The 26,764-nt window shown below is 44.1% G+C and overlaps 2 protein-coding genes across 9 annotated transcripts in view; one reads left to right on the top strand and one right to left on the bottom strand.

Annotated features, from left to right (window-relative positions):
• Window positions 1-21,231, bottom strand: part of LOC101172882 (GRAM domain-containing protein 4) — a 42,398-nt gene extending 21,167 nt beyond the window's left edge. For 2 of the 3 annotated variants that reach the window (XM_004086264.5, XM_020701572.3), the window contains exons 1-3: window positions 21,089-21,231; window positions 426-624; window positions 251-356 (exon numbers count right to left, since the gene is read on the bottom strand). In XM_004086264.5, coding sequence (XP_004086312.1) covers window positions 251-356; window positions 426-602 — 283 coding nt within the window. In that variant the 5' untranslated portion in view covers window positions 603-624; window positions 21,089-21,231. The remainder of the gene's footprint in view (window positions 1-250; window positions 357-425; window positions 625-21,088) is intronic. The other variant, XM_078948278.1, reaches the window with a different exon arrangement.
• Window positions 21,206-26,523, top strand: LOC101160882 (cytosolic 5'-nucleotidase 1B). Of its 6 annotated transcripts, none has more exons than XM_004086220.5 (7): window positions 21,206-21,391; window positions 21,483-21,525; window positions 21,851-21,970; window positions 22,895-23,030; window positions 23,118-23,240; window positions 24,708-24,850; window positions 24,944-26,523. In XM_004086220.5, the coding sequence occupies exons 2-7, from the start codon at window positions 21,490-21,492 to the stop codon at window positions 25,178-25,180; spliced, it is 795 nt and encodes a 264-aa protein (XP_004086268.1). In that variant the 5' UTR covers window positions 21,206-21,391; window positions 21,483-21,489; the 3' UTR covers window positions 25,181-26,523. The 6 variants fall into 6 exon arrangements, with proteins under 6 accessions (XP_004086268.1, XP_078804411.1, XP_078804412.1 ...); XM_078948285.1 differs by having other exon boundaries at window positions 21,257-21,391; window positions 21,854-21,970; XM_078948286.1 differs by lacking the exon at window positions 21,851-21,970 and having other exon boundaries at window positions 21,257-21,391.
• The last annotated feature ends 241 nt before the right edge of the window (window positions 26,524-26,764 follow it).

The following is a 26,764-nucleotide window of genomic DNA, read 5'->3' as shown; positions in this document are numbered from 1 at the left end:
GGCAAAGTCTGAGGCTACTAATTCTAAAAAAAAATAATCCTATTGTTTTTGCCAAAATTAGTGACAGAGTTTAGATTTCTGGACACAATCAATTTTAAACAGGATGTAGATTGGAAACTGGAGGCAAAAGAAATTGGTGGCATTGAAAAGAGTCACTCTGATGAAGTTATCATGATTAAGTAGAAATCATTCAGTTAATTTCAATCAATATTTTCTGCTTAGCTTCCCAAACAAGAATTTTTAAACTCACGTAAAAAGTGTTTCTCTAACAAAGCAATTTCAAGGTGTCCTTTGATCTCATTTAAATCTGTCTTTGCATCATCTTGAAGAGAGGCTGAAGACGATCCTCGACTAGCCTGAGAGAAAGAGAAAGTACAGTCAGCATGCAACCCCCTTTTGGAGCATAAAGAGTAAATGTTCTGCACCTGGATCTCTGCTTGCTGCTCGCCCTCTGCTTCATCTGGCTCTCGGGATAATATCTGAGGTTTCAGGACAAGATCTTCGCTGCTCTCCACATCAGAATTGCAGGGTGAATCTGCCACATCCAGGAATTCATCCCGCCTCTGGCCTCGGAAGCGGATTTTGTCCAGACGCTTTCGCATGGTGGACGGAGAAGAGTCTTACCTGAAAATGAGTGATGGCAGGTCTTTAGAAGTATCAAATCCATAATTATTAATAAATTATTAAAATAATACATTCCCATTGTTCTTTTACATTATCTTTAGTTCTGAAGTAAGTCTGACGTTTTCAACTAAAAGCATATAAAAGTCAAAACCATTGACTGTATGTGAGAAATGGACTAAATAAGTGAGTGTTATGTCATCCATAGATAAATGTTTACCTCAAGTTCCAACAAAATGAAGTCAATTCAGTCGACATTTGTTGCGATACAGACGCCGTCATGTTGAAGCCAGACAGTTTCAGTAAGCAGTGATTGGTCCGAGTCAACAAATCTATGGCAACCACTCTAGCCAATCAGGAGTGAACTTGTTGCCAAACATTTTGAGTGCTGGACAAGAGACCACAACATGTTTTGAGGAACCTGATTAGTCAGTTTATAACTTGAATTACTTGAAGAAAAAATATCACAGAAAAATGAGGATTATCAAGAACATGTTAAAAAGAGATTTTAGAGAAAGAATAGTTATTCTGACCAATAGAATGACTGAGTAACAGCTGTTTATTTCTCTATAGAAGTCTATGGTACTTCCTTTGCAACGCCAGGGGGGAGGGGTCACTGAGTCCAGTTCTTATATGGCCATAACCTTAAACTGTCTGATCCAGAAAAAGCCAGGAAGACCTGACTGCAGAGATCAACGTTCAGAACCACACAGGAAGTCCCCCATATACCTTGAAATTATTTTTCTAACTAGGGACCCTTTTTTGTTGTTGTTTTTTCTTTTAAGCTTTAATAAATGCTTTCTCTAAAGTTCTGAACTCTTTTGTGTTGGGTTAGAGTAAATTTTTTTAATTTCTGCTTCCGGCAGATAACACCAGGCGCCATCTTGTTTGCAGCCAGGTCCCTCTCAAAAAAGAACAAACCACCAAATCACACTGACGTCAAAGACAGCTTCCATTTGTAGTAATCACAAATAAAGGTCAGACCTCTAAACATCATTTGCATTAGATAACATTTATAACAGTCATTGCCGTTTTATTCTTCGTTGTCTTTACTTGACTCCTCATTGCACATTATTTAATAGTTTGGGTTGGCCATCACCATTAGGCAGATGGCAATTTCACTGGTTACAGTTTATTTTTAAATGTATTTTTTTGACCTGCTCCTTATTTAAAAGAGTATTTGGTACCTTATACTTTACAAAATAACCTATGCCACATTCATCAGGTTTTTTTCTGTGCCAAGAATTAACAAACAGTCTGGCAAACATTTATTTTGTTTTAAGGTATCAAATGATTGGAACAACCTTCCTCAATGATTATGTTCCATAAGATCCTTCCCAGTTTCCAGAAAAGCTCCTTTGGTTCATCTTGAGCACACGTGCCACTGTTCTTAGTTTTATTACTTTATATTGACATAATTTTAAGGTGTGTTATTTTTGTGTTTGTGTCCCATTCATTAAATGGAAGCCACTATATATTGCTTTGTAAGCTTTTCTTAGAATCTGTTATGGAGGAGGACGGGTGTACATTGTGAGATAGTGTGTTGTGCATGAATGTGTGTGTGTCATCTGTTTTTGTCAAATTAGTTCTTTGCAGATTTTTGCTCTGCCGTACTCGTCTGAATTTGTTTATGTAGTGGAAAGGACCCACTTGAAAACTAAAAGTTTTATCTCAAGAGGCTATATCCTCCCATTTCTGATTGAAAATATCTAAATAAGTTTAAAAAAACCGAGGGCCGTAACCAGTGGGGGTTTCGGGGAGGAGCTTGATGAAGCTGCAGATGAAAACCAGAGATGGGAAATAAATGTTGTAATCATCTATACAGGCAATGCAGATTTCTGCCTAGACATCTAAAGCACTTCGTGCAGCCCTCTGCTGACCAGCTGTTATATTTTCCAGCAAGACCTGCTCACACTGCGAGAGGAATAAAATGGTGGTTCCTGAGGAAGAGGAGAGACAATAGCTCCAATAACCCAGACGATCTGAAAACAGTTATTTAAGAAGTGTAGGCTTCCATTACAGCTGCACAGTGCCACAGACTGATGGCCACCATGCCACAGAGCATTGAAGCAATAATGCATACAAAACTAGCACCAACAAAGTTGGAGAGCATGAGAATGAACATGGTCTTCAGACATTTGTGATGAAAACATCCTTTTCGCATTGGTCTGACATGATAGTTTACTTTTTTCCGACACCATGGATTTAGTTTCAGGACTATAGGCCATTCATTCATTCATCTTCTGAACCTGATTTGTCCCTTTTGGGATCACGGGTCTGCTGGAGCCCCTCGAGGCAGAAAGGTCCCCCATTAGGGTTCTGTTTCAGGTTCCCCAGCTGGGACTCGAACCCGGGGCCTTCTTGCTGTGCCAACCGTCAAGTTTCATGTACAAAAGATACCTTGTTTTTCCTCAGATGCTACTTTACATGATAATTTTTTTTGCCCCTATAGACCATCATTATCATCAAAATTTTTTAAAGCTTTATTTTTAAGCTTTTTAAACCAACAAAAAAAGTGAACTTTTTTCTCGTCACAGCTTTTTTAGCTGTACCTGATAAAATGTTTTCTGTGTTTAAAACATGAGATAAAGAGATTACAGGGCAAAGGCAAGAGGCCTCAGTGCCATAAATGAGGGGAAGTTTACTTTATACGTCATTCTGTTTGAGGACATGTTTGAATTGAACTTCATGTCAGATAAGCCACGGGTGGTTTTAAAATGCTCAGACCAGTCTTTCATCTCCACCCTTTAACACAAGAAAAGATGGATGTGAAAAAGAAAGAATCCTGAATGTGAGCAGAGAACCTGTTTAATAATACTGTTTAACAATATCTGAGCCAAACTACACAGCAGCAGGTTCATCCAGACATATGGAGGCTTCTGCCTCCTTAAGAAAGAGGACGCCTAGACAACAATGAGGACTTGAAAATCTTCTCCATCGAGTAAATGACAGAGACAAGACTTCAGGAACCTGTCAGCCAGGTCCATCTGAATGTTAATGTGTGCCATGTGTAATAAGGATTTCTAGAATAATTTAAAGATATATTCTGATGATAATCAATAAGCACTTCGTCTTTGTTACCTGATGAATGGTAAAGTAAAATTAGCTTTAAAAAGACTATGATAAATATGTAAATAAATAGTTGTGGGATTATAAATGTGGTTTTTCAATCCCTTTCAAGCAATTAAGCCAAATCTATTTGACAATCATAACATTTAATTGAATCATTGTGTCATGAACTATATGTACAAGTAAAATATATGTTGTATTTATGATTAGCAACAATGATAATGTTTAGGCCTGTACAATAAATCGCAAATTTATCGTTGTCACGATATCAAGCTGTGTAAGATGTATATTTCGCAAAAGACGGTGAAAATTGCGATAAATGGTTACCTTAAATGTGCCAAAACAATCTTATGGCAGCTTGAAGTATTTAACAAATCCAATAAATCTATTTAAGCATTTGACCAATCAGATGGACCCGTTGACATTGTTGACCAATTGGATGGAAACCCTTTCATTTTAGATGCTCGCCTCCTACATAGGCTTTTTTAGAGTTTCATTTAAGTTACGTTGACTTTTATCTAAATTCAAGTGTTGCAGTGAAATTAAAATTATATTTTTGGTTGTTTTGCTATTTGTTCATGTATCCCAGTGCTTCTCAAATGCGATGCCAGCGGGGGCGCGCAGTAGTAGTGGTTTTAAGCATAGGTAATACGGGCAATTGCCCGGGAGAAAAAATTTAACGGGGGTGTAGGTACCATAACCATCCGGCCTGCAATAACCGTTCGGGGTCCTTTCGACTAAGGATAACGTCAAACTACGGTAGCCCCACTTGGACAAACTACATAGCGTGGAGATCTCCTTGGGCTCTAAATATTTGCAATGCACTTAATAATAATCATAATATAAAAAGCAGGTTTAGAAGATTGTCTCACTCTATGTCGGAGCTCTGTTTGTTTACAACGGAATAATATCTTCTTCTATGGTAATACCGTATTTTGTCCAGACCAATCACTATCTGATACGTCATCGGAACAACGGACAGCCAATCACATAATGTGACGTCAGCACTAGTCGAAGGACCCCGAACGGTTGTTGCAGGCCGAATGGTTATGGTACCTACAGGGGCATTAGTGACAGTGTTTGGAAAAAAATCTGCGCCACTCATGGTTTCCTATTATCTGTTATATGACAGAGTTGGTAACAGCCTGAAACTGAACTGCCGTCCCTGCAGCTGCTCCTTTCACACGCGGCTCGGGTGTGGTAGAAGGAAAGGGGAGGGGTAGGAGGTAGGGTTGTGCCGATGGACGATATCATCGTCCATCGTGATGGGTGACTGACATCCCGATGGAGAGACCACCATCGTGATGCCACGCCCCCGCCACGTTGCGCGTCGACACCATAAGCCGCGGTTACATGTACAAAATATCTTGATGGGATCAATGGTCGGATTAGAATCCAACCGTGTAGATGGGCCCAGAAAAATGTTTTCAGAATATAAAAACGTTCACTAAGGTCACACTTTCCGTCGGAATAAATCATTCGCACATGCGCAGTATTCGCACATGCGCAGTTTGAAAACCGGAAGGGGATACAACTTCCGCCGAGCGGCTTTTTTTCCAAACTTTATTGAATGTAACAATTCAATACAAAACGATAACAGCACCGAGCGGCTATATATATTGACATGTCAGCTCGGTAAAATACGAGATGATCTTCTAAACGTGCTTTTAATAATGTTACGGTTATTATCAAACACCTGTTCGCTCATCATTTGAATTTTAATCCGTGTGGTCAGTGCTTTTTCTGTACGGAGCCAGGATTAGCAGTATGCTAACACGGGCTAACAACATTAGCTTTGGGTGGCGCTGCACGTAAACGTGTAAGAATAACATCAGCCTTTATTTAGTCGGGACACGACTGGAAACACAAATCCACGTGATTGTTTGAATGTTTTCCAAGGACTGAGCGACATTTCTGCTTTGATGCTCAAACCGCTGTGTGTGCTGACGATCCGAGCTGTGCTCAGACACACACTTTAGACCCGGTTCTGAGTTCGGTTGCTTGTACCCCTAGAGCTGCGGGACGGATCGCAGTCTTAAATCTCCCACACATACCGCTCATGTACCCCCCCCCCCCCCCCCTTCCCATCAAACACAAAGCTTTAAGTCCGCGCTCCGCCGGTCCACTTCACTAATTAAGTGCGGGAGCGACTACACTTCTTTTCTATCTTGCTTGTTACTTTTTCTGTTAAAGTCACTTCTCTCAGTTTATACTGGATCATCGCGGATTAACCATTAGTTGGGAAATAAAATGAAAAAAGCAAAATAACGAATAGCAGTTATATAAGAACGAAAAATGTAAAAATACCCCCCCCCCCGACGATGTCATCGTCCATCCCGATGGTTGACAGCAAACATCGTCAACGGCCAAATTAGGGGACATCGCCCAACCCTAGTAGGAGGCTCAGACTACGAGGTGGATCGTGCACACGGAGCGCTGCCTAGATTGCGCAACACCAGGATCATCTCGTGCCTTTAGATGACTCAGCTCATGCTAATAATGCCATTCTTTATGAACTATTGTAGACATTTTGATGACGTGTCTTTATTTTCCATAAATGTACTCTTTGTCCACCTGTCGTTTAGTTGGTGTCAGTATTTGACATGAAGACAAGGGGGGATGGAGGAGTAGGAAAGGGGACATTTTCTTTTTCCTAGGAGGGGCTTTGCAAAAAATAATTGAGAAGCACTGATGTATCCCAAGTTATATCGTCATCGCAATATTGATCAATAATTTTTCCTTATATCATGCAGCCCAAATAATGTTATTTATTTTGTAACCAGTTTCTTGTTGTTGTTTACCTTTTGGCATTTCCTTTAAGGGGTCGCCACAGTGAATCAGCTTTCACTGATTCGCACAGGTGGTTTGGAAGGGATTTTTATGCCGGATGCCTTTCCTGACACAACCCTGCACTTTATCTGGGCTGGGGATCGGCACAGGGAGACCCAGACTTGGACCCCTTTGTGGTTATTAAATATTGATAAATTAAACAGGCTTGATATATCTATATTTTGTAGGGCTGCACGATATGAGGAAAACTTGCGATATGCGATATTAGTGATCAATACTGCGATAACGATAAATTTGCGGTAAATAAACAAATAGAAAAATAAACAAAAACATCATTCCCATTTCATTGCAACAGTTTAAAAATTATACTCCAAATGACCCTCATCGACATGGGGGACAAACGTCAGGGTGGCTAACCCTGGTCCTCAAGAGCCTCAACCCTGTCTGTTTTCCAATTCTCCCTAGACTGCTCGATAATGATAACCAAAATCAGGTGTGTTCAGTCAATCAGGATGTGAAATCACTTGAGTCAGCCAATCAACAGCAAGCTGGTTAAGGAGAGCTGGAAAACAGGCAGGGTTGAGGCTCTTCAGGACCAGGGTAAACATAATTGGCCTCCATCTGATTGGTCAACAATGGGAAGGCGTCCATCTGATCAGTCAAAGCATAAAGGGATTTTATTTGATTCGTTAAATGCTTCAAGCTGCTAGCCAGAAGTTGAGGCAGGTCCTGGGTGGTCAGGATGAGCTTCCAGATGACTGGGAAACTACAGCAGAGATTATCAGGGAAACAGGTAGGAAGGTGCTAGGTGTGTCATCTGGAAAGAGGAAAGACGGTAAAGAGACTTGGTGGTGGAATGAGGAAGTACAGGAATGCGTCCAGAGGAAGAGGTTGGCTAAAAGGAAGTGGGATGTAGAAAGGACTGAGGAAGGTAGACAGGAGTACAAGGAAGCGCAGCGTAGAGTGAAGAGAGAGGTGGCAAAGGCCAAACAGAAAGCTTACGATGAGCTTTATGACAGGTTAGACACAAAGGAAGGAGAGAAGGACTTGTACAGGCTAGCCAGACAGAGAGACAGAGATGGGAAGGACGTGCAACAGATAAGGGCGATTAAGGACAGAGATGGAAAGGTGCTAACAACCCAAGAGAGTGTACAGAAAAGATGGAAGGAGTATTTTGAGGAGCTGATGAACGAGGAAAATGACAGGGAAAGAAGGGAGGAAGATGTGGTTGTTGTGGAGCAGGAAGTAGCAGAGATTGGAAAGGATGAGGTTAGGAAGGCTCTGAAAAGGATGAAGAGCGGAAAGGCCGTTGGTCCTGATGACGTACCTGTGGAGGTATGGAAGTGCCTAGGAGAGACAGCAGTGGAATTTCTAACAAGGTTGTTCAATAGGATTTTAGAGAGTGAGAAGATGCCTGAGGAATGGAGGAGAAGCGTCCTGGTCCCGATCTTTAAGAACAAGGGTGACACGCAGAACTGCAGCAACTATAGAGGAATAAAGTTGATGAGCCACACAATGAAGCTGTGGGAAAGAGTAGTGGAAGCCAGGCTTAGGAAGAAGGTGGAGATTTGTGAGCAGCAGTATGGTTTCATGCCCCGTAAGAGCACCACTGATGCCATTTTTGCTTTGAGAATGTTGATGGAAAAGTACAGAGAAGGTCAGAAGGAGCTGCATTGTGTGTTCGTAGATTTAGAGAAGGCGTATGACAGGGTGCCGAGGGAGGAGCTGTGGTACTGTATGAGGTCGTCTGGAGTGGCAGAGAAGTATGTCAGAGTAGTTCAGGACATGTATGAGAGAAGTATGACGGTGGTGAGATGTGCTGTAGGTCAGACAGAGGAGTTCAAGGTGGAGGTGGGACTACACCAAGGATCAGCTTTGAGTCCTTTTTTGTTTGCTATGCTGATGGACAGGCTGACAGACGAGGTAAGACAGGAATCTCCCTGGACAATGATGTTTGCGGATGACATTGTAACTTGCAGTGAGAGTAGAGAGCAGGTGGAGGAACAGCTAGAGAGGTGGAGGTTTGCTCTGGAAAGAAGAGGTATGAAGGTCAGTCGTAGTAAGACAGAATACATGTGTCTGAACGAGAGGGATCAAGGTAGAAGCGTTAGGTTACAGGGGACTGAGGTGAAGAAGGTGCAGGAGTTTAAGTACTTGGGGTCAACAGTTCAGTGTGATGGGGATTGTGGAAAAGAGGTGAAGAGGCGAGTGCAGGCAGGTTGGAGCGGTTGGAGGAAAGTGTCAGGAGTGTTGTGTGACAGAAGAGTGCCAGCAAGACTCAAAGGAAAGGTGTACAAGACAGTGGTGAGACCAGCTCTGCTCTATGGGTTAGAGACGGTAGCAGTGAGACAGAGACAAGAGGCTGAGATGGAGGTAGCGGAGATGAAGATGTTGAGGTTCTCCTTAGGAGTGACCAGGTTAGACAGGATAAGGAACGAGTACATCAGAGGGACGGCTCATGTTGCCTGTGTTAGCGACAAAGTCAGAGAAGCCAGACTGAGATGGTTTGGACATGTTCAGAGGAGGGATAGTGGATATATTGGTAGAAGGATGTTGGAGATGGAGCTGCCTGGCCGGAGGGCAAGAGGACGGCCAAAGAGGAGATATATGGATGTCTTAACAGAGGACATGAAGTTGGCTAACGTTAGGGTAGAAGATGTTCATGATAGAGTGAGGTGGAAAAGGATGATTCGCTGTGGCGACCCCTGATGGGAAAAGCCGAAAGAGAAAGAGAAATGCTTCAAGCTGCTAGAAGATTGTTTTAACACATTTTGAGTTTGCGATTTATTGCGATATTCGCCGTCTTTTGCGATATGCATATTGCAGAGCTGGATATTGCGATAACGATAAATTTGCGGTATATTGTGCAGGCCTAATATTTAGTTTTTTTGGGGGGGGGTCTTTTATCCTTTGTTTTAATTGGTTGAAAAAAAACAAAATAACTAACCAATAACTTAATAAAGCACTGATAGTCTTGTCTGTATTGTTGATAGCTACAAACTCAACTTTTAGCTTAGCCACACAAATCCTGCCTTTTTTAAATAAGACAAATAGATTTGAAGATATTTTTTGACGTTTTCAGTCTAAACAAAAAAATCAAAACAAAACAAAATATATTTTTAGCTTTAAAAATAAAGGAAGAAAAATCCTTTTGTTGAATGTTTCACAGACCTGAGTCACCAGAACAGGTTAGTTTAGAGGGCAAAAAGTGAAATGAAAAAGTTAATACTGCAGATGTAAGATCAGCTGACAGAACAGCGGAAGGGCGCCCACTGAGATTTCAGAGAGAAAAGTTCAACCCTCTGGCTTCTCTGCTGTCTCCATGCAAGTGGAGAAGATTTCACAGCACACTGCAGAGAAATGAGGGTGTGGTGGTCTTTGCCAGGGATAGGCTGTTTAACAGGTCCAACTGCATAGAAACAGACTCGAGCATGTTTGAACAAATCAATGTCAAGAGGTGCAAAGCAGAGGAAGACAGAGAATCAGTTCATTAATAGTCCTATCCAAGGCATGTCAAAGTGGGGAGTGGGGTCATTTGGAACCCACAAGACTGCACGCTGAAGGCTTTTTTTCAATGATTTTTGATTTTGACTGATGTCCATGGCAGACGTGAAATCCTGTCCACCTTTGTCATGAAACGGATAACACGTCGGTGTAAGAGTGGGGTTTAACAAGGGCTCAAACACACTTTAGTGCCTCCTGAACTGATCAGATTAGTCTGCTGTTCTGATTCCACCTCCTTCTGTCTCCTTCAGTGTTTCTTCAGGAGATATTCTGTTACAAAACAGATTCCCACCTTGCACGCCCATGAGTCGAAGTGTCCTTGGGCAAGACACTGAACCCCACCTTGCCTCTGGTGGGAGGTTGGCACCAGTGTTCGGCAGCGGAGCCGCCATCAGTGTGTGAATGTGTGTGTGAATGTGTGTGTGCATGGGTGAATGGGACTGTGACTGTAAAGCGCTTTGGGCCTTCGTAAGAAGGTAGAAAGCGCTATATAAGTATACGCCATTTACCAAAACCTCTATACCACGACCTTCAAGCTAAACTATTATCTCACTAAGGCAATATATTACCACCAGATGGAGGCCTGTTCTCCCCTTCAAACTCCAGTAAAAAGCCATGTTTGCCTAGAGGGCATTCAAAATTCACGATTTATGGAAATCTTTAACAGTATGGAGGCTGTACAGAAAAAACAGGTTCCGTTTTTTTCAGTTTTCACATGTGGAGATGTTTTCTGCTGCTTAGAAAGAATAACCAGCAGCTGCTTGGATGTATACCAATGCTTTGATCACAGTACAGCTATTTTAACCAGCCAGCAGTGGATGCAGTTTATTTTTCCTGAACAGAAACATACATGAAGATTTTGATTGTTCATACTACTTTGAAGAGGAAAGCTTTGGGGGGTAAACAAAGCTGGGTTTCCTATAACGTTTTCTCCACATAAAGAAAAGTTTCAGCAAGTAAGCAGTCAGGTGAGAAATGGGAGAGTCTGTAACAAACTGTGTGGGAAGCAATCAGTGTGTGACCGAGGTTAGAGGTATGGTTTTGGAGATGTGGACATAATCATACTGTTGTATGTTTGAAGAAAAACAAAAACCTTTTTAGTAGATTAGGACAGACAGACGGTGGTGCAGTGGTTAGCGCTCTTGCCTCACAGCAAGAACGCCCCTAGTTCAAGTCCCGGCTGGGGGACCTGAACCAGATCATCAATGGGGGACCCTTCTGTGTGGAGTTTGCATGTTCTCCCCGTGCATGTGTGGGTTCTCTCTGGGGACTCCGGCTTCCTCCCACCGTCATAGGTTAATTGGTCACTCCAAATTGTCTATAGGTGTGAATGTGAGTATGCATGGGTGTGTGATACGTGTGATCCTGTGACAGACTTGCGACCTGTCCAGGGTGTTACCTGCCTTCGCCCATAAGTGGCCGGTTATAGGCTCCAGCAGCCCTGTGACCCCAAAAGGGACAAACGGAAGAAAATGAATGAATGAAGAAAAAAAAGGACAGACAGCCTGTCATTGTAATATTTATCTGTTACAAAACTATATCAGACAAAGTCAATAGACTTCCAACAATATAAAACTATATCTATTTTCTGGATGTTGTTCTACATGTGTCAGGTATCACACCTTTGGTTGAACAAGGTTCTAACTCAACTTGTATTGTGGCTAAATTCGAACATTTCAAACAGAAGGAGTTGGTGAAGGGCCGCGGACGGGAACTGAGAGGCACGCATTACAGCGTTAATGACCAGTTCCCGGCAGAAATCCTCCGTAGAAGGAAGATCCTGTTCCCGCTGAGGAGGAAGCATCTTGCTGCTGGTTCGAGAGCGATTGTGGCCGTTGACAAACTTTACGTGGACGGCCGGCTGTTCCGGGACCCGGAGATCACCCCCTGGCTGTGCTGAAGGCTTTCAGATCCGCGCTGAGAACATCTGCGCTGCCCAGAAGAAACCCGCTAAACTTACTTCAATGAATGGAAAACCGGATCATCAATAATCCACACCTCGATCTCAGGAAAACAGTCTTTTTTTTTTTTTTTTCGTCACCTCAGTCCCACTGATGTTTCTATTGTTGTTTTGTTGTTGTTTTCGTTTTCCCTTCTATCTCTTTTTTTCTTTCCTTTACTCTCCCCCCCCCTCTCCCCCCTCATTATATGTAAATCACCTGGAAGCAACTCATCCTCGGTAAGTATTTATTTATGCACGGAACGGGCGCGCGCACACACAAGCGCACACAGGGGCGTGCACATGCGATCCCGCACACACACGCCGACATACTGCAATCACCTCACACAGGCTCTCATAGGACGCACGCGACACGCAGCTCACATAGCCAGAAAACGTTCACGCGCACAGCGCTTCTCAATGCGGGCATGCGCACACGGACTGGTACACAAGCACTACTTAGCTTTACACCTTTTCAGTCAGAGCAGTTATGAACAGTCTTAACATCGTTAGCTGGAATGTGCGTGGACTTGGCTCTGAGCCAAAGAGACTGAAAGTGTTAAATCACCTGGATGGTCTAAAAGCAGATATAGCTCTACTGCAGGAGACCCATTTATCAAATTCTTTGGATCACCTTATGTGCTGCTTACAATTTCCAGTTATATACTCTGCCAGTTACAACTCCAAACAACGAGGAGTTGCTGTTTTAATTAATAAAAATCTTAATTTTACTCATAAGGATACAGTTACTGACCCAGAAGGCAGATTTGTAATCATTAATATATCCATTCAGAATAAGGACTTTTGTATAGCGAGTGTCTATGGTCCTAATGTTGACGACTCTTCCTTCTTTCACAGATTCTTCACCTCACTCTCAGTTCACTCTGACTCCACAATCATTATAGGAGGAGACTTCAACCTTGTTTTGGACCCTGAACTTGACAGACTCAGCACAGCAGCAAATCAGCGTACATGGCGATCTGCAAGTATTCTAAAGCAGTACATGAATGATCTGGGTCTCTGCGACGCGTGGCGCTCATGTCACCCAAACACTAAAGGGTTCACCTTTTTTTCTCCAGTTCACTATTCACACTCCCGTTTAGACTATTTATTAATCAGTAACTCTCTTTTAAAAAATATTCAAAGCTCCAATATCCATCCAATTATTATCAGTGATCATGCACCAGTCTCTGTAAACATTTCTAGGGAAAAATCCACACCCTCTGGTACAACCTGGAGGTTTAATACGTCTCTGTTAAAGGACCAGGAATTTCTTGAATTCTTTAAAAAAGAGTGGGCAACCTTCTTAGACTTCAACAATACTCCAGACATCCCACCGTGCGTTCTTTGGGAAACAGCAAAGGCAGTCATGAGAGGGAAAATCATTTCTTATTCAACGCACAAAAAACGCAAAGAGAAAGCAGATTTATTAGAATTAGAAAATAAAATCAAAACCCTGGAGACTGCTTATGCTGCTTCTGCACAGGAACACATTCTGAGAGATCTGAAAAATTTAAAGCTGCAGTTAAATGACATCATTAATAAACAAACACAATTTCAAATACAAAGGCTACGACTTGAAAGATTTGAAAACTCTAATAAATCTGGCAAATTTCTGGCTAATCAGCTTAAAATTAACAGAGAAAAATCATCAATCACCTCTATTATGGACCAAACAGGAAATGTCACCCATGACCCGGTCAAAATTAATAACGCATTTGAAAACTTTTATAAAAACCTGTACACACCGCAGATCAATCCGTCAGAGCAAAGTATTGACTCATTTCTTAATAATGTAAACCTACCCAGGCTAAATGAGGATCAAATCACAAACTTAGATTCTCCGCTCTCGCCGTCTGAACTTAATGAAGCTCTGTTACTTATGCCCAATGGTAAAGCACCAGGGCCTGACGGCTTTCCTGCTGAGTTTTATAAAGAATTCTGGGAACAACTGGCACCAACATTTTATAAAACTGTCACATCTATTAATGAGAGCCAATCAATGCCACCTAACATGAACTCAGCCAACATAATTCTTCTTCTAAAACCAGACAAAGATCCCACTAGTCCTTCAAGCTATCGCCCTATTTCTCTAATCAATGCAGATGTAAAAATTATCTGCAAAGCACTAGCACAGAGAATAGAAAAAAATCACTCCTCACATAATTCACTTCGACCAGACTGGATTCATCAAAGGCAGACACTCTGATGATAATGTCCGTAGACTAGTTAATATAATAGACTTTGCCACCATTAAAAACCAGGAAATGACGGTACTATCGCTGGATGCTGAAAAAGCCTTTGACAGAGTTAATTGGAAGTTCCTTATTGCTGCCCTCCAGAAGTTTGGTTTTGGAGAAGCATTCATCAATTGGATCAAAATATTATATCACAACCCCAATGCATCAGTTAGAACTAATAAACAGACTTCAAACAGGTTTTTTCTTGGAAGAGGAACCAGACAGGGCTGCCCACTCTCTCCTTCTCTTTTTGCTATATTCATTGAGCCTTTAGCTGCAGCAATAAGACAGAATGAGAGCATTATAGGAATAAAAACCAAACACAGCCATCATAAAATTAGTCTTTATGCGGATGACATATTACTGTTTTTAAGGAATTTACATTCTGTAAATGAAACAGCAATGATCATAAATGAATTCTCCTCCATATCAGACTATTCCATTAATTGGAATAAGTCTGTTTTATTACCACTCAACAGGAATATGGAACAAAGACTCACAATTCCAGTTAAAACAGGAAATATCAAATATCTGGGTATCTACTTTTCCCCCAAACTATCAGAACTGGTGCAGCTAAACCACACCCCATTACTGAAAAGCATACAGGACGATCTAACACGCTGGACCAACCTGCCTTTGTCCCTTATGGGCAAGGTAGCCACGGTTAAAATGAAAATCTTACCCAAGGTTAATTATCTCTTCTCAATGATTTCCACACAACCGCCATTAAAATGGTTCAAAACATTAGACTCATCCATATCAAGCTTTCTATGGAACAACAAACCTGCAAGAATTAGTCTAAAAACTTTAAAATCTGCAAAAAACTGTGGAGGATTAGAATTACCTAACTTCCACAAATACTTTCTTGCAAATAGATTACAATACATCTTAAAATGGTTAAAAAATAATCCAGAAACCAACTCATGGTTAGACCAGGAACAGGCGTTATGTGGAAAGATCAACCTGTCACAGCTACCATTTATTAGCCAAACAGTTAAAAAACAGGATTGTTTCAAAAGCATTAATATAAATGCCACCTTAACAGCCTGGTGGGAATTTCTCAAAATATCAAAATCATCAATTCAACCGTGCAAAATGACACCCATCTGGAACAACCCGGACATCCTTATTAACAAAAAAATGATTCACTTCCCAGCTTGGCAAGCAGGGGGCATAAAACAACTAGAGCACGTAATTATTGATAGAAGATTCATAACCCCCCAGGAACTTCAAGACAAACATGGAATAAATAACTTCTTGGAATATCAGCAACTTAAATCAAGTATTACTAAAAAGTATAAAATTAAAGACGACGATTTAAAGCTACCAGATGTAGTTACCACTCTGATTAATTTTTCAATGAATAGAACTCTCTCCAAAATATACAAACTTTTATGTAATTTAGATAACAATATTGCCCTTCCAACAAAAAAATGGGATGCAGATTTGAGCATCAGCACAGATGAAAGCTTCTGGTCAGAACTTTGTCTAAACACCTTTAAACTGACAAAAAGTCCAAATCTGCAGCTAATCCATCTCAAAACTCTTCACAGAATTTACTACACTGGACAGAGGATGTTCAAGATGGGTCTCAGTAACTCAGACATTTGCGAGCACTGTGATAATAATCTACCCGACAGCTACATGCACGCACTGTGGTTCTGCACTCCTGTCCAGGCTCTCTGGCAGCAGGTATGTGCCGATTTATCAGTCTGGCTTAAGGTTTCAATCACTGCCTCACCGTCACTTTGTGTGCTTGGTGACATGAGTGCCATCGATATAGAAGAAGGATTAGCATCTATCATTTTCATAACTCTTTGTATTGCCAAAAAAACTATTTTAATAAATTGGAAAAACAAGAAAAATATAAACATAAGTCAACACAGAAATCTGCTGTTTGATCATATCAGCTTGGAAAAAATGTCAGCCCAAAGCTCAAGTAACTTTGAAAGAATTCAGTCTCTCTGGTCTCCTGTGGTTGACTCCATGACTTAGGGGGTGGGGGGCTTGGTCGTCGCTGCTCCTTGCCCTTCTGCCGTGGTCTGGGGTGGGGGTCGGGGCTTCCGGTGCCTGGCGGGGGCGGTGGGGGGCTACGTTGGTCGGGGGGTCGGGTCCGGTGCCTGGGTGGGGCGGGCTGGGGCGCTGCGTGGTCCTCTGGGCTTGGGTGTGGGGGTGCGTGGTGGGGGGGTGGGGTGGTGGTCTGGCTTGGGGGGGTGGTCCCTTTGCCTGTGCTGGGGGGGGTTGGCGGGGGGCCCTGCTCGGGTGGGGGGGGCCCAGCGGCGCCGGATGGGCTGCCCATCTGCACCTGGGGCTGGGATCGGCCCTTCCCTGGCTCTGGGACGGGACGGGACAACCCTCTCGGGGCCCCCGGTCGCTCTGGGTGTCACCCGCTTCGGCTGCGGGGTCTGGGGTGGGGTGGGGTGGGGGGCTTGTCGGCCCTGTCCTGTGGGGGGGCGTTCTGGGGGGGAGGGGGGGCCCATTATTAGTACGGGTCGGGGGGGCTAGCGGGTCGGGGTCTCCGCTGAGGCAATCAGTGGTTGCCTCGGCCGGTTGGCCTCCTCGGTCCCGTCGAGGCCTGACCAGAGCTCTTCTAGGGCCGGCGTCTGGGGGTGGGGGCCTGGGCTTGCTCCGGGGGGGGGGGCGACGCTTTCTGGCTCCTCTCTCTCTGTGTGGGGTGGGTGGTGCCGGGCCTGGGGTGTCGGCGCCTCCGGGGGTGGGCCCCTGGGCTGGGTGGCCCTGGCCCCTTTGCTGGGGGTGGGCTCGGGGACGGCTGTTTGACCACCGGGGGACAGTCTACCAGCTGTCCCCAACTTACCCCCTTCCTTATATAACCTCATATTAGGGTGAGGGGGTGGGGGGTCTAGCCTGCGATGCGCCTTGGGGGGGGGCTACTTGGGAGTGGCCCCCCTCCTATGGTTGCCGTATGGAGTGGGCCCCCCCTCTTTCGGTTTTATTTGCACCTTAGACATGTAGGGTCCTTGGTAGGGGGGGTGCTTGGACATCACTGCAAGCAAGCAGCAGATGTCCTCCTGGCACCCTACCCGCCAATTTTAACCGCACCTTAGACATTTAGGGCCCCTTGGTGTGGAGGGTGAGGGGACATCACTGTGAGTAATCAGGAGATGTCCCCTTAGTGCCCTACTCGCCAATTTTAACTGCACCCCCCTTAGTACACACACCCCTCCCCCTTCAATATATACATTCAAACATAAACACACACACATGCACACAAACACCCTCTCAAACACCCATACACGCACACACATTTTACAAGGAAGGTGGGACCTGGGTCCATCTGTCCCCTACCCCTTCCCTGGTGGGGGGTGCGGGCCCCTTGGCGATGGCGGCCGTGTCCCTTGGGTGCCGGCTCCCTGGGCCCGGCGGTGCTCTCTCCGCACGGTGGGGGGGTTCATATTACACCTGAGCCGGGGGTGTTCGTGTCCCTGGGGGGTGGGTCCTGGTCCTTGCCCCTGGGCGCTGGGCCCCGCCAAACTTCCAACATGGCCGAGCCTGGTCGGGCCATATTTATAACATCCCTTGTGGGCCGCCCTTTTTTCCCCGGGGTTCCCCCCTCCTGGGCGGGGGCGGCGGGCCCCTGCCTTGCTCCTGCCTGGACCAACCGTGGGCCGGTTGGGTGGCTGCCTGGAGTGCGGAGCGGGTCTCCCTTGGGGGGTCCTGGCTCGTACCTGGGGTCGGGGCGGGGGGATGCCCGGAACTCCTGGGTTGTGGTGGGGTGCTCGTCTGGGGCTGTGGGCGTCCCTCTCCGGTGGGGCCCTGCGTTGGGCTCTTCCGGCGCGGCGGGGGGCTGCTTTCCTGGCTGGGCTGGGGCGGCGCTCTCTTTCCCTCTGCGCCTCCCTGCTCTCTGGCTCTGGGGGCCTCGCGGCGGTCCGGCTGGCCCTGGCCTGGGTGGCGGTCTTGGTCGCCCGGGGGGCGGTTGTTCCCTGCCTGTTCCCGTGTGGCGTTGGGGGAATTCCGGCTGCCGCTGCTGCTGCGGCGGGGGTATGGGTGTGGGGGTGGCTGGGCGCTCCTCCTCCTTCTTTTCACATTCCACCATCCATTTTAGAAGAACATAAACACTCACCTGAGCACAGGTGTTAGCTCACCTTTGCACTAATAGTTTGCATGATTGAATGAATGAAAGATTTCACACTAGTTGGTTTAAAGGCATAGGTATGCGTTCGTGAACACTATCTGTTTTGTGTGCATGTTGACATGTGGACATTTTTGCGGCTAGCAGGTGTGTTGATAATATTTGAGTGTGTGTGAACAGGCCCCGCCCTTTTTGTACTACATTTGAACCGTACCGTAACGATAAACAACCAGTAAACCTGTCTGCTCTATGCTGCTTCATGGTCTTACCCCCCTTCCCCTCCTATTATCACCCTCCTACCCCCCCCTCTCTCTAACGTCCCTCTCTCTTCTTCCCCTCTTTCCTTTTCCGTCCGGTCCAACACCAAAGATTTTCAAACATGATTGAAATTAATAAATTTTGGCCTCAATTACAAAAGGGGTTTATTCAGACATACCTTTGGTTTGTCTGAAGATGAATAACCCCTCTTGTTAAAATAAAATATGTCCAACACAAGAGGCCCTCAGCTCTCATCTGTTTGCCTAGCTGTTGGACAGGACAAGTTAAAAAAAAAAAAAAAAAAAAAAAAAAACTTGTATTTTCCTCTCAGACAAACACAGAACAAACATTGATGCTTCTTACCAAGCATTTGAAAAAAAGAGACCGTCAAACTTTACAGGCTTTCACTGGTAAATCAGATGCTACGCAATTCAACATTTCAAGCAGATATGCAATGCAGAAAAGTTCAAAAGTGAACTGCTGATGGAAACAATTTATTGATCCAATACAGAATTTGTTTGAATAGGTCCTACATGAAAATGGAAGATGAAAAACTTCAGCTTCCACTCACTTTAGCGAACGCCAAAGAAAATCCGCTTCCATCCTCTCCTCTACATCCTCCTCCTTCATTCCAACCACCCTCATGTCCTCCTGTTCTACATCCATGATCCTCCTCTTTGATCTTCCTCTAGTCATCTTTCCTGTAGCTCAGCATCCTTTTACTATCATCATCACTGTTCCCCATCTTCATGAGTCTAAACCATCTCCATCTGTTTCCCTGCATTTATCTCCAAAACATCCAAGATGATCCTCTCATTCCTGGCTCAAAGCTGATCCTTGGTGTAGTCCCACCTCCACCTTCAACTCCTCTGCTTCACCTCCAGAACATCTCACCTGTGTCTTCCAGCTCTCATCCATGTCCTGAACAACTCCAACCTTCTTCACTGTCACTGCAAACCACAGCTGCTGTCTCTGGATCATCCTGTCATAGACTTTCTCTGGATCTACAAAGACACGATGCTGCTCCTTCTGATCTTCCCTGTTCTTCTCCAGAAACATCCTCAAAGCAAAGAAAGCATCTGTGCTTCTCTGCATGAAACCAAACTCTCCACAAATGTTCACCTCTAACCTCAACCTCCTTGACTTTTTCAGAAACTTAATTCAGTTTTATTCCTCTGTAGTTTCTCTGAACGTCTCCTTCTTTCTAAAAATGAAAGCTAATCATTCCTCATCATCCTCACTCTCCAAGATCTTGTTCAACAGTCCTGTCAGAATCTCTTCTGCCATCTCCCCTAACCTCTTCCAGACCTCCACAGGTATGTTTTCAGGACCAACTGTCTCTCCACTCGTCATCCTCTTCTTCACTTGCTGCTTCTTGCTCCTCAGCATCCTCCTCTTCTCCTCTGTGCTCTCTGACACGTTCCTCCTTCATCAGCTCCTCAAAGTTCTCCTTTCATCTTTCCATCACATTTGTAGAGGCCGTCAACACATTTCCATCTCTGTTCTTGATCCAGCTAACCTGCTCCTTCCATCTCCGTTCCTCTCTCACCTGTGCAGATCCGCCTCTTCCTCCTTTGTGTTCAGCTTCACTGTGTGCTGCATCCCCCCGTCTACGTTTTCATTTCTGGTCTTTTAGCAAAGTCCACACCATCTGTCCTGAACACTAAACATCTCCATCATTTCTTCATCACCTGCTGCATATCCTGCCTCATCAGAGGCTTCATTTCTTCCTGAATCGCTCCTCACATGATGCCATCCTTTCCTCCTGCTTTCAGCCCTACACCTTACATTGGATGCCCTTCCTGACAGACTTGGGATGGCACATGAAAGTATTGGATTGGCCCGCTTATGGCGAAGAGGGTCTAAGGGCAGGGATGCCCAGCTTAGTTTAGTCTGTTTAGTTAGTTCATTTTAGAATTCTCCTATGAATTTTATGTATTTATGATCCTTGTGATTCTATGTTTACTTTTATAATTACCGGTACACAATGAGACGACAGATAAAATTGAATTGAATTGAATTCCACCAAAGACCACAGGAGGCAGGCCAGTTAAGGAATAAAGGAACAAGTCTCATTTTCTGCTTTTAGACTTAAAGTAGAAAATTGCATCTGGTTTTAAGGACATTTTCAGTGTTTAATTTCCTATTCATAATAACCGAGAGGGATGAATTTATAATAATGTTGTGTTTGACTCAAGTCCCCCTCTGATCATCTTTTGATCGATTATAAAATCGTTTCCGTGGTTATCACTGAATGTCAACATCTGAAAGTTTGAAAGTTTTCAGCTTTCAAAGAACTAAAGTCTCGTAAATAGTTCAACATTCTGTGTCTTCGGTACACAGAAGGTAGTTTGCTAAAACAAACCGTCAACGTAACAATAAAGGAGTTGAAACAAAAGGTGGATTACACTTCAATACTTTAATTGTGCGCGTGCACGCAGTATGTAATCACAGTTGCCGCTTCACCCGAAAACCTCCTACCTGTGGCTCCTTCAGGGACTCGAAGGAACCGGAGCTCCTGACTGGACCCAAACACACCAACACCAACGATGCAGCGGAGAGGAAGACCATTCTCACCTTACAGAGGAAGGAGCCTTTTCTTCTTCTGCTGCTGCTGTCAGAGGTTCAAACCCCGGAAATGGCTTTGAGGCCGGAACCCAACCTCTCTACACCCGAACCGAACCTCTCTGGGGATGTTTCTACCATCTAACCCGACGGCGAACCCAGTCCTGAGAGTTCCTCTACCTGACACAACGCTCACTGATGTGGGCGGGGCCGCTGGGCGTGCGCGTGCAGCTGCCGCAAGGAACGGAAGTGACGTCGCTGGGTCTGAAGAGAAGTGTCGGGGATCAGGAAACAACAAGGGAATTGCTCTGTGAGGTAGAAAAGCCCCACTAAAACGTTTTTTTCAGGCACTGGTTGGATTTGTGCCGCTTTTCTGGTCTAACAGACTCCGTTCTGTACACTAAAGGAACAGCATGGTCTCCGTGGTCCTGAACACGGATGTGAAGCAGGTAAGACTTCGTTTAAAACATAAACTTCCACATCTGTGACTCCAAGCAAGCAAAGCAGCAGTGAGACATGATTTAGCTCTGGTGCACCTCGCTCTCTCTCTCTCTCTCTCTCTCTCGTGAACTGAAGCTTTAACATGTAAGTAGTGATGAACAAACACTGGACCTGCAGTCTGCTGTACGGAAAAGACTGTTACTGTTACGGGTAAAGATGAAGGGCAGGGGGTTACAAACCCTCCTCCTCACACTGGAACATGACCACCATGATTGTTTTTATGGTCAGCGTCCTCCAAAGGGACGTGACCATGGTGGGTGTGTCCTCTGACAGCAGGAGGATGCTGGTAATGCGGTGGTTGTCGCGGTGACCTCCCGCGCTCTCTTTGAATCAGGACTGGAGGATGATGATGCTGGAGTCTGGAAACTCAGCCTGGCTTTTCCGCTGCTGCAGGTCAGAACCCGGCTTAACCCTGTCTGATAACGGGGATTAATCAAGATGATCTATTCTAATATTTTTTCAAATGTTGTGATGTGATTTATGTAAAGGTGCTCAATAGCCCTGAGCACAGTGATGCTATTGTCACTAAATGTTCTGTACTGACTCATCATGACTCTGTTGTCCTGCTACAGCAAAGATGATTTTCCTGCAGACGCTGCATGTCTGCATTTAAAGCACGAAGAGATCATTTCTCATTCAAATGCAGGAAGAAGAAAAAAATTAGTAGTTCACAAAACAAAACGACTGAAATACTTGCTGTCACATTTGAACGTTTATCAGAAGAGTTATTGAGGCTTCAAGTCAGAATCTGTGAAGACCTTTCTAACTTTACCAAGTCCTCTGAGTCCTGCACTCTGGTTGACTCCCCTCTCCTCTACCCCCCCTCTACCCCCCCCCCCCCCCCCGTTCCATTATCGGACACAGATCAGTTTTGACACAAGTTTCTTGCAAGGAATGTGTCAACAGTCCGAGCACAGTTGTAGCGTAGTTGTGGTTTGCGCCAGCACACGCAGAAGCACATTTGAGCAGTTGTGATCACAGATTGGAGGTCGTAACGCTAAATGAACACAAATGGGAATTTGTCAGTTGTGATTTTGTTTGTCAGACTTTACAGCAGAAGATTTTCACACACAGATGCAGATTTTTTGCTGTGTAAGTTCTCACATCAAATCTACAAGTGCGTCCCTTTTGGAACATGTTTACCTTCATACGCCCCCCCTACATTTGGAGAAAATGTAAGACTTTTAAGTGTGCCTTATGGTCGTGAAAATACGGTAATTAGAGCTGATCTTGGATCCCTAAACAGGAGAGTCACACTCTGATAAACAGATCTACCGTACATGAAATAATGACACCTTTTTCTGTTGCTGTCCTCAGGCAGTTCAAAAAGTGAATGATTGTCTGCTGGAAAAAAACCCAGCTGAATCTTTGCTCCTGGACGTCCTCCTAATCACCACGGACAGCCAGCATCAGAAGCTCAGTTCTCTCCTCATCAGCAGCACCAAGCATCATGGTAATCTGAGGTGACGGTGTGCAGCCGCTTGCCTCCGTCTGCCGCTGTGCTGCTACATTTGTCTCAGTCTTTATTCCTCTGCTTCAGGTCTTGGAGTTGGAAAGTTTTGTTTTGCCAGTGAGGAAACTTTTGTCGACTCTCTCCTGGAGAATAATGTTCAGCTGTTTCTGTCCACAAACAAGGATGAAGTGCAGACGGCATCCCAGAAAGGTGATTTTAACACTTAAAAATCCCAATTTACCATAAGGATTAAATCATTTTTAGTACATCAAAGTAGCTTCAGGTATTTGTTTAGTCACTGTGCTGACAGAACACTCACAAATGACCACTAACGTCGTCAAATGGGCTTTTAGTCCATGGCGTTCACACCGGATAAGCAGGAAGGGGCTTCTTTTCTTCTTCTGTTTCTACTGCTTACTAGTGCATGTCCACCACCTGCAGTTGGAAGAGGCTTGGTGTGAAATGTTGAAGCGGTGCAAATCTCACGATTTGGACACAAAATGGAAACGGTCTGGTTTATTGCTAGCACCGCTGCAATGGCGGATAAGGATCAGCATAATGTCAGGAGAGTGGTCTTGGTTTGTCTTTAATTGAAAACCAAACGCAGATGTCATCAGGCTCGTCGCTGTGCCTTGGTTCACCGGATGAACCAGCTACGCTCTGAGATAGGTGAGTTTCACCACCTGCTCCAGGTCCTGCGTCTGGATGACTGCCCCTTCCAGCGGTACTGCCGTCTCTTCTGGGCCCAGTCCAGTCCAATCCACGTGTCTCTACTGAATCCAAGTCCCTGACTGGTCAAAGTTTGACCTGGTTTAGCTGGCAACAGGCATTCAGTAGCCATGGGTTCTGTACATAGCACCAGAAAGCGGTCATAGAAACGTAGCCACACGGTAATGCGTCCACACGCGTTTACGTAGACCTTTCATTGGAAGAGGTCACCTAAACGTAAAATGTAGCTTTAGACTGAAACAAAGGGAGATGTTCATGTAGAGCCTTTAGTGTGCTACTAAAGGCTCTACATGAACATCTCCATCTCGTCAGAGTCACACATTCAAACTGAAACAAAGACTTGAGTTTTTTTGCCTCCTAACATTATAGTTTATTTCTTCAAAAAAGCCTGATTCAAAATTATAGTTCATTGTGTTGGTGGTGCTCGTAGCTAGAAAAAGTAAATTGATCAACCCACAGTAGCCCATATGTTTACTCTTCTAGGCCTTCAAAATAAAAGCCCAGGGTAAAGAGCTTAACCCTTTAGCTCCAGTGTTTGCATTCTTTTGACTACTGTAACTCTTTAAGTTTTTACACAATTAACGTAATTACTGTGGATTTTTAAGTGGCAAAAGGCATCCTTGTGCTGATACACAACAGGAGTGAAGTATTTACAAAAGAGACATGAATCAGCTGATTCTGACGTAGAGTTTGACGTCGTTTCTGCGCAGCAGAATCTGTTGATTCCCGGTTGAAGAGTTACGGTATGTGGCATCTGTTATTTTGATGTCGCTGGCGACATCTCTGGTGTTAAAGGGTTAAACTGGTCCCCTGGCATGATGCTTATTTAGACATTTGCAACCAGATTTTCCGACCTCTTTTCCTACAAACTGAAGCTCATGTGCTGCTTGGGTTTTGACAGAAGTTCAGGAGAAGGTGAAGTCTTCATGTTTACCTGTGTTGGTTCAGGTGTTCCTTCAGCAATGCTGGAAGCTAGAAAGAAGGATTCATCCGTTTCCTGTCAAAGAGAAGACCTCAGAGTGTGGCTTGATGAAGATTTGATCTCACTGCGGGATTCTGCCTCAGAACCTGGAAGCAGACACTCTCCTCAGGTACGGTGGCTGCTTGGTCCTCTCATCTTTGGTTCTTCCCAAGTTTGAAACACTAAAAGAAAAACCTCAGGATCCGTTTTTCCTCCTTCATAGAGATTTTTGGCCAAACTGGGCGAGATTCGACAGAGGTTCAGCGTGTCTGACAGCCCGCTCTGGATTTCCCTGGTGATCCTACATGGGAGCAGAGAAAACTGTGGCAAACGTCTGAAGACTCTGCGGTCTCTTGGCGTCAGCGTGGATGACGTGTACTGCCTCGCTGGTGCACCCTCTGAGCCGCTCCTGTCTGTGCTGCAACCGCACTTCAGGTTTAACTGCTGCTTCATGGACTAGAGGGACTAACATGATGAAGACACCACGAGACCGTCTGTGGAGCAAACTCAGATCATGAACTTTGTATTTGAATGGGGGTTTAAGCCATTTTCCTCTTTGAATGGGGTCAGTTGAAGTTTTGTCACTGCACTTTAACACCTGCTGTTTTCCTTCCTCAGTGCTGCAAAATAAAGACTGCAGGCCTCAACATACAGTGAAACCTTACTGACTAAATATATGTTCATATGCCCCCCTCTCCTCAAACATTTGTAAGTGTGGATCATTTAGTCTTTTTGATGACAAGTTCAAGTTTCTTTTTTAACCACTGACTATATGAGAACTGGACTGAGTGATTCCTCCCACTGGCATTCCAAACAGGACGTTCCAACCAAGAATCCAAAATCCCATAGACTTCTTTACAGAGATAAACAGCTGTTATTCATTCATTCTATTGGTCAGAATAACCATTCTTGCTCTGATACTTTCTTTAACATGTTTTCTTGATAGTATTAATTTGAAAAAATTAGTTTTTCTTTATTCTAAGTTATTCAAGTTATAAACTGATGCCTATATAAAAGTAGGTGGTTCGTGCTGGCCCCCATGGTGAACGTTCTGGACATTTGATTGACAGATTCTCCTGAGTCTACTTTAAAGTGGTAGAGGTGCGGACTTCCAACAAGTTCAAGATCAATCGCTATCTAATGACATCATCTAGCTCCTACATGGAAGCGTCCATATTGGGAATAAATGGCGACTGAATTGACTTCATTTGGTTGGAACCAGAACTAAACCATTTTCTATGGATGACATCACACTACCTGAGTCCAGGACTCGCATACAGTCAATGACTTTTATGATTGCACCAAGCTAGCATCAACCATGTAGCCAGGATTCAGCTAAACTCGTCCATAATTTCCTGGAAGTAAAAATGTGAAGATCAAACATAAAAACAAGATTATTTAATCCTAGATAAATTTAGCCCAAACTCGGCTGCTAATAAAACAAATGAAACTGGTTTGATTTAGATCAACAAGGAGTTATTGCATAATGTTAATCTGGTCCTGCAGTTTATTTACTGATAAATATGCTGAAGAAATACTACAACACAATAAGTGCAGTCCTGTGTTAAACTTGTTTGGTAAAAAAAACATTTTATAAAAATGATCAAAAACTGATGCTATTTTGTCAAACTAAATTAATTCAAAAGAATTATAATTTCCTTCATTTCAATAGAGTTTGAGAGTATTATCTCAAAAATATCAAATCTCTGGGATTAATGTTAGCAGTGCGTCAAAATAATGCAACAGCAGTCACTAAACTATCTGAAATATTTGAGTTCAAACAATAAATGTTGTTTTACTGTCTCTTCAGTTCTCTGACTTATTGTCGCCATCTTAATTTCCCCATTTTATTCAGCATATGTGTTCATGTTTGAAAGAAACTGCATTTTGCCTTGAAGTCAAAGTTGTCATTGAGTTCCCCCAACAGTTTTTTAGAGACTGAGTCTTAAGTTAACTCTAAGTTCCTACGATTTAGCCTCCCTGCTTGACACTCCGCATTAAGGGGCTGGGTTGGGGGGTTAAACCACCAAACGGTTCCTGACCG

This window comes from Oryzias latipes, chromosome 6 (genome assembly GCF_053564925.1).
Source record: "Oryzias latipes strain Hd-rR chromosome 6, Olatipes_Hd-rR_3.1".
NCBI lineage: Eukaryota > Metazoa > Chordata > Actinopteri > Beloniformes > Adrianichthyidae > Oryzias > Oryzias latipes.
Note: the sequence above shows the minus strand (reverse complement) of the source record. Positions and strands in the feature narration are given on the sequence as shown.

Excerpts from the sequence above, each read along its gene's own strand:
- LOC101160882 (XM_004086220.5), top strand. The coding sequence starts at position 21,490 with ATGGTCTCCGTGGTCCTGAACACGGATGTGAAGCAG. Across the intron at positions 21,526-21,850 it reads TGAACACGGATGTGAAGCAG|CAGGAGGATGCTGGTAATGC; the intron begins GTAAGACTTCGT and ends GTCCTCTGACAG. Across the intron at positions 23,031-23,117 it reads CAGCAGCACCAAGCATCATG|GTCTTGGAGTTGGAAAGTTT; the intron begins GTAATCTGAGGT and ends CCTCTGCTTCAG.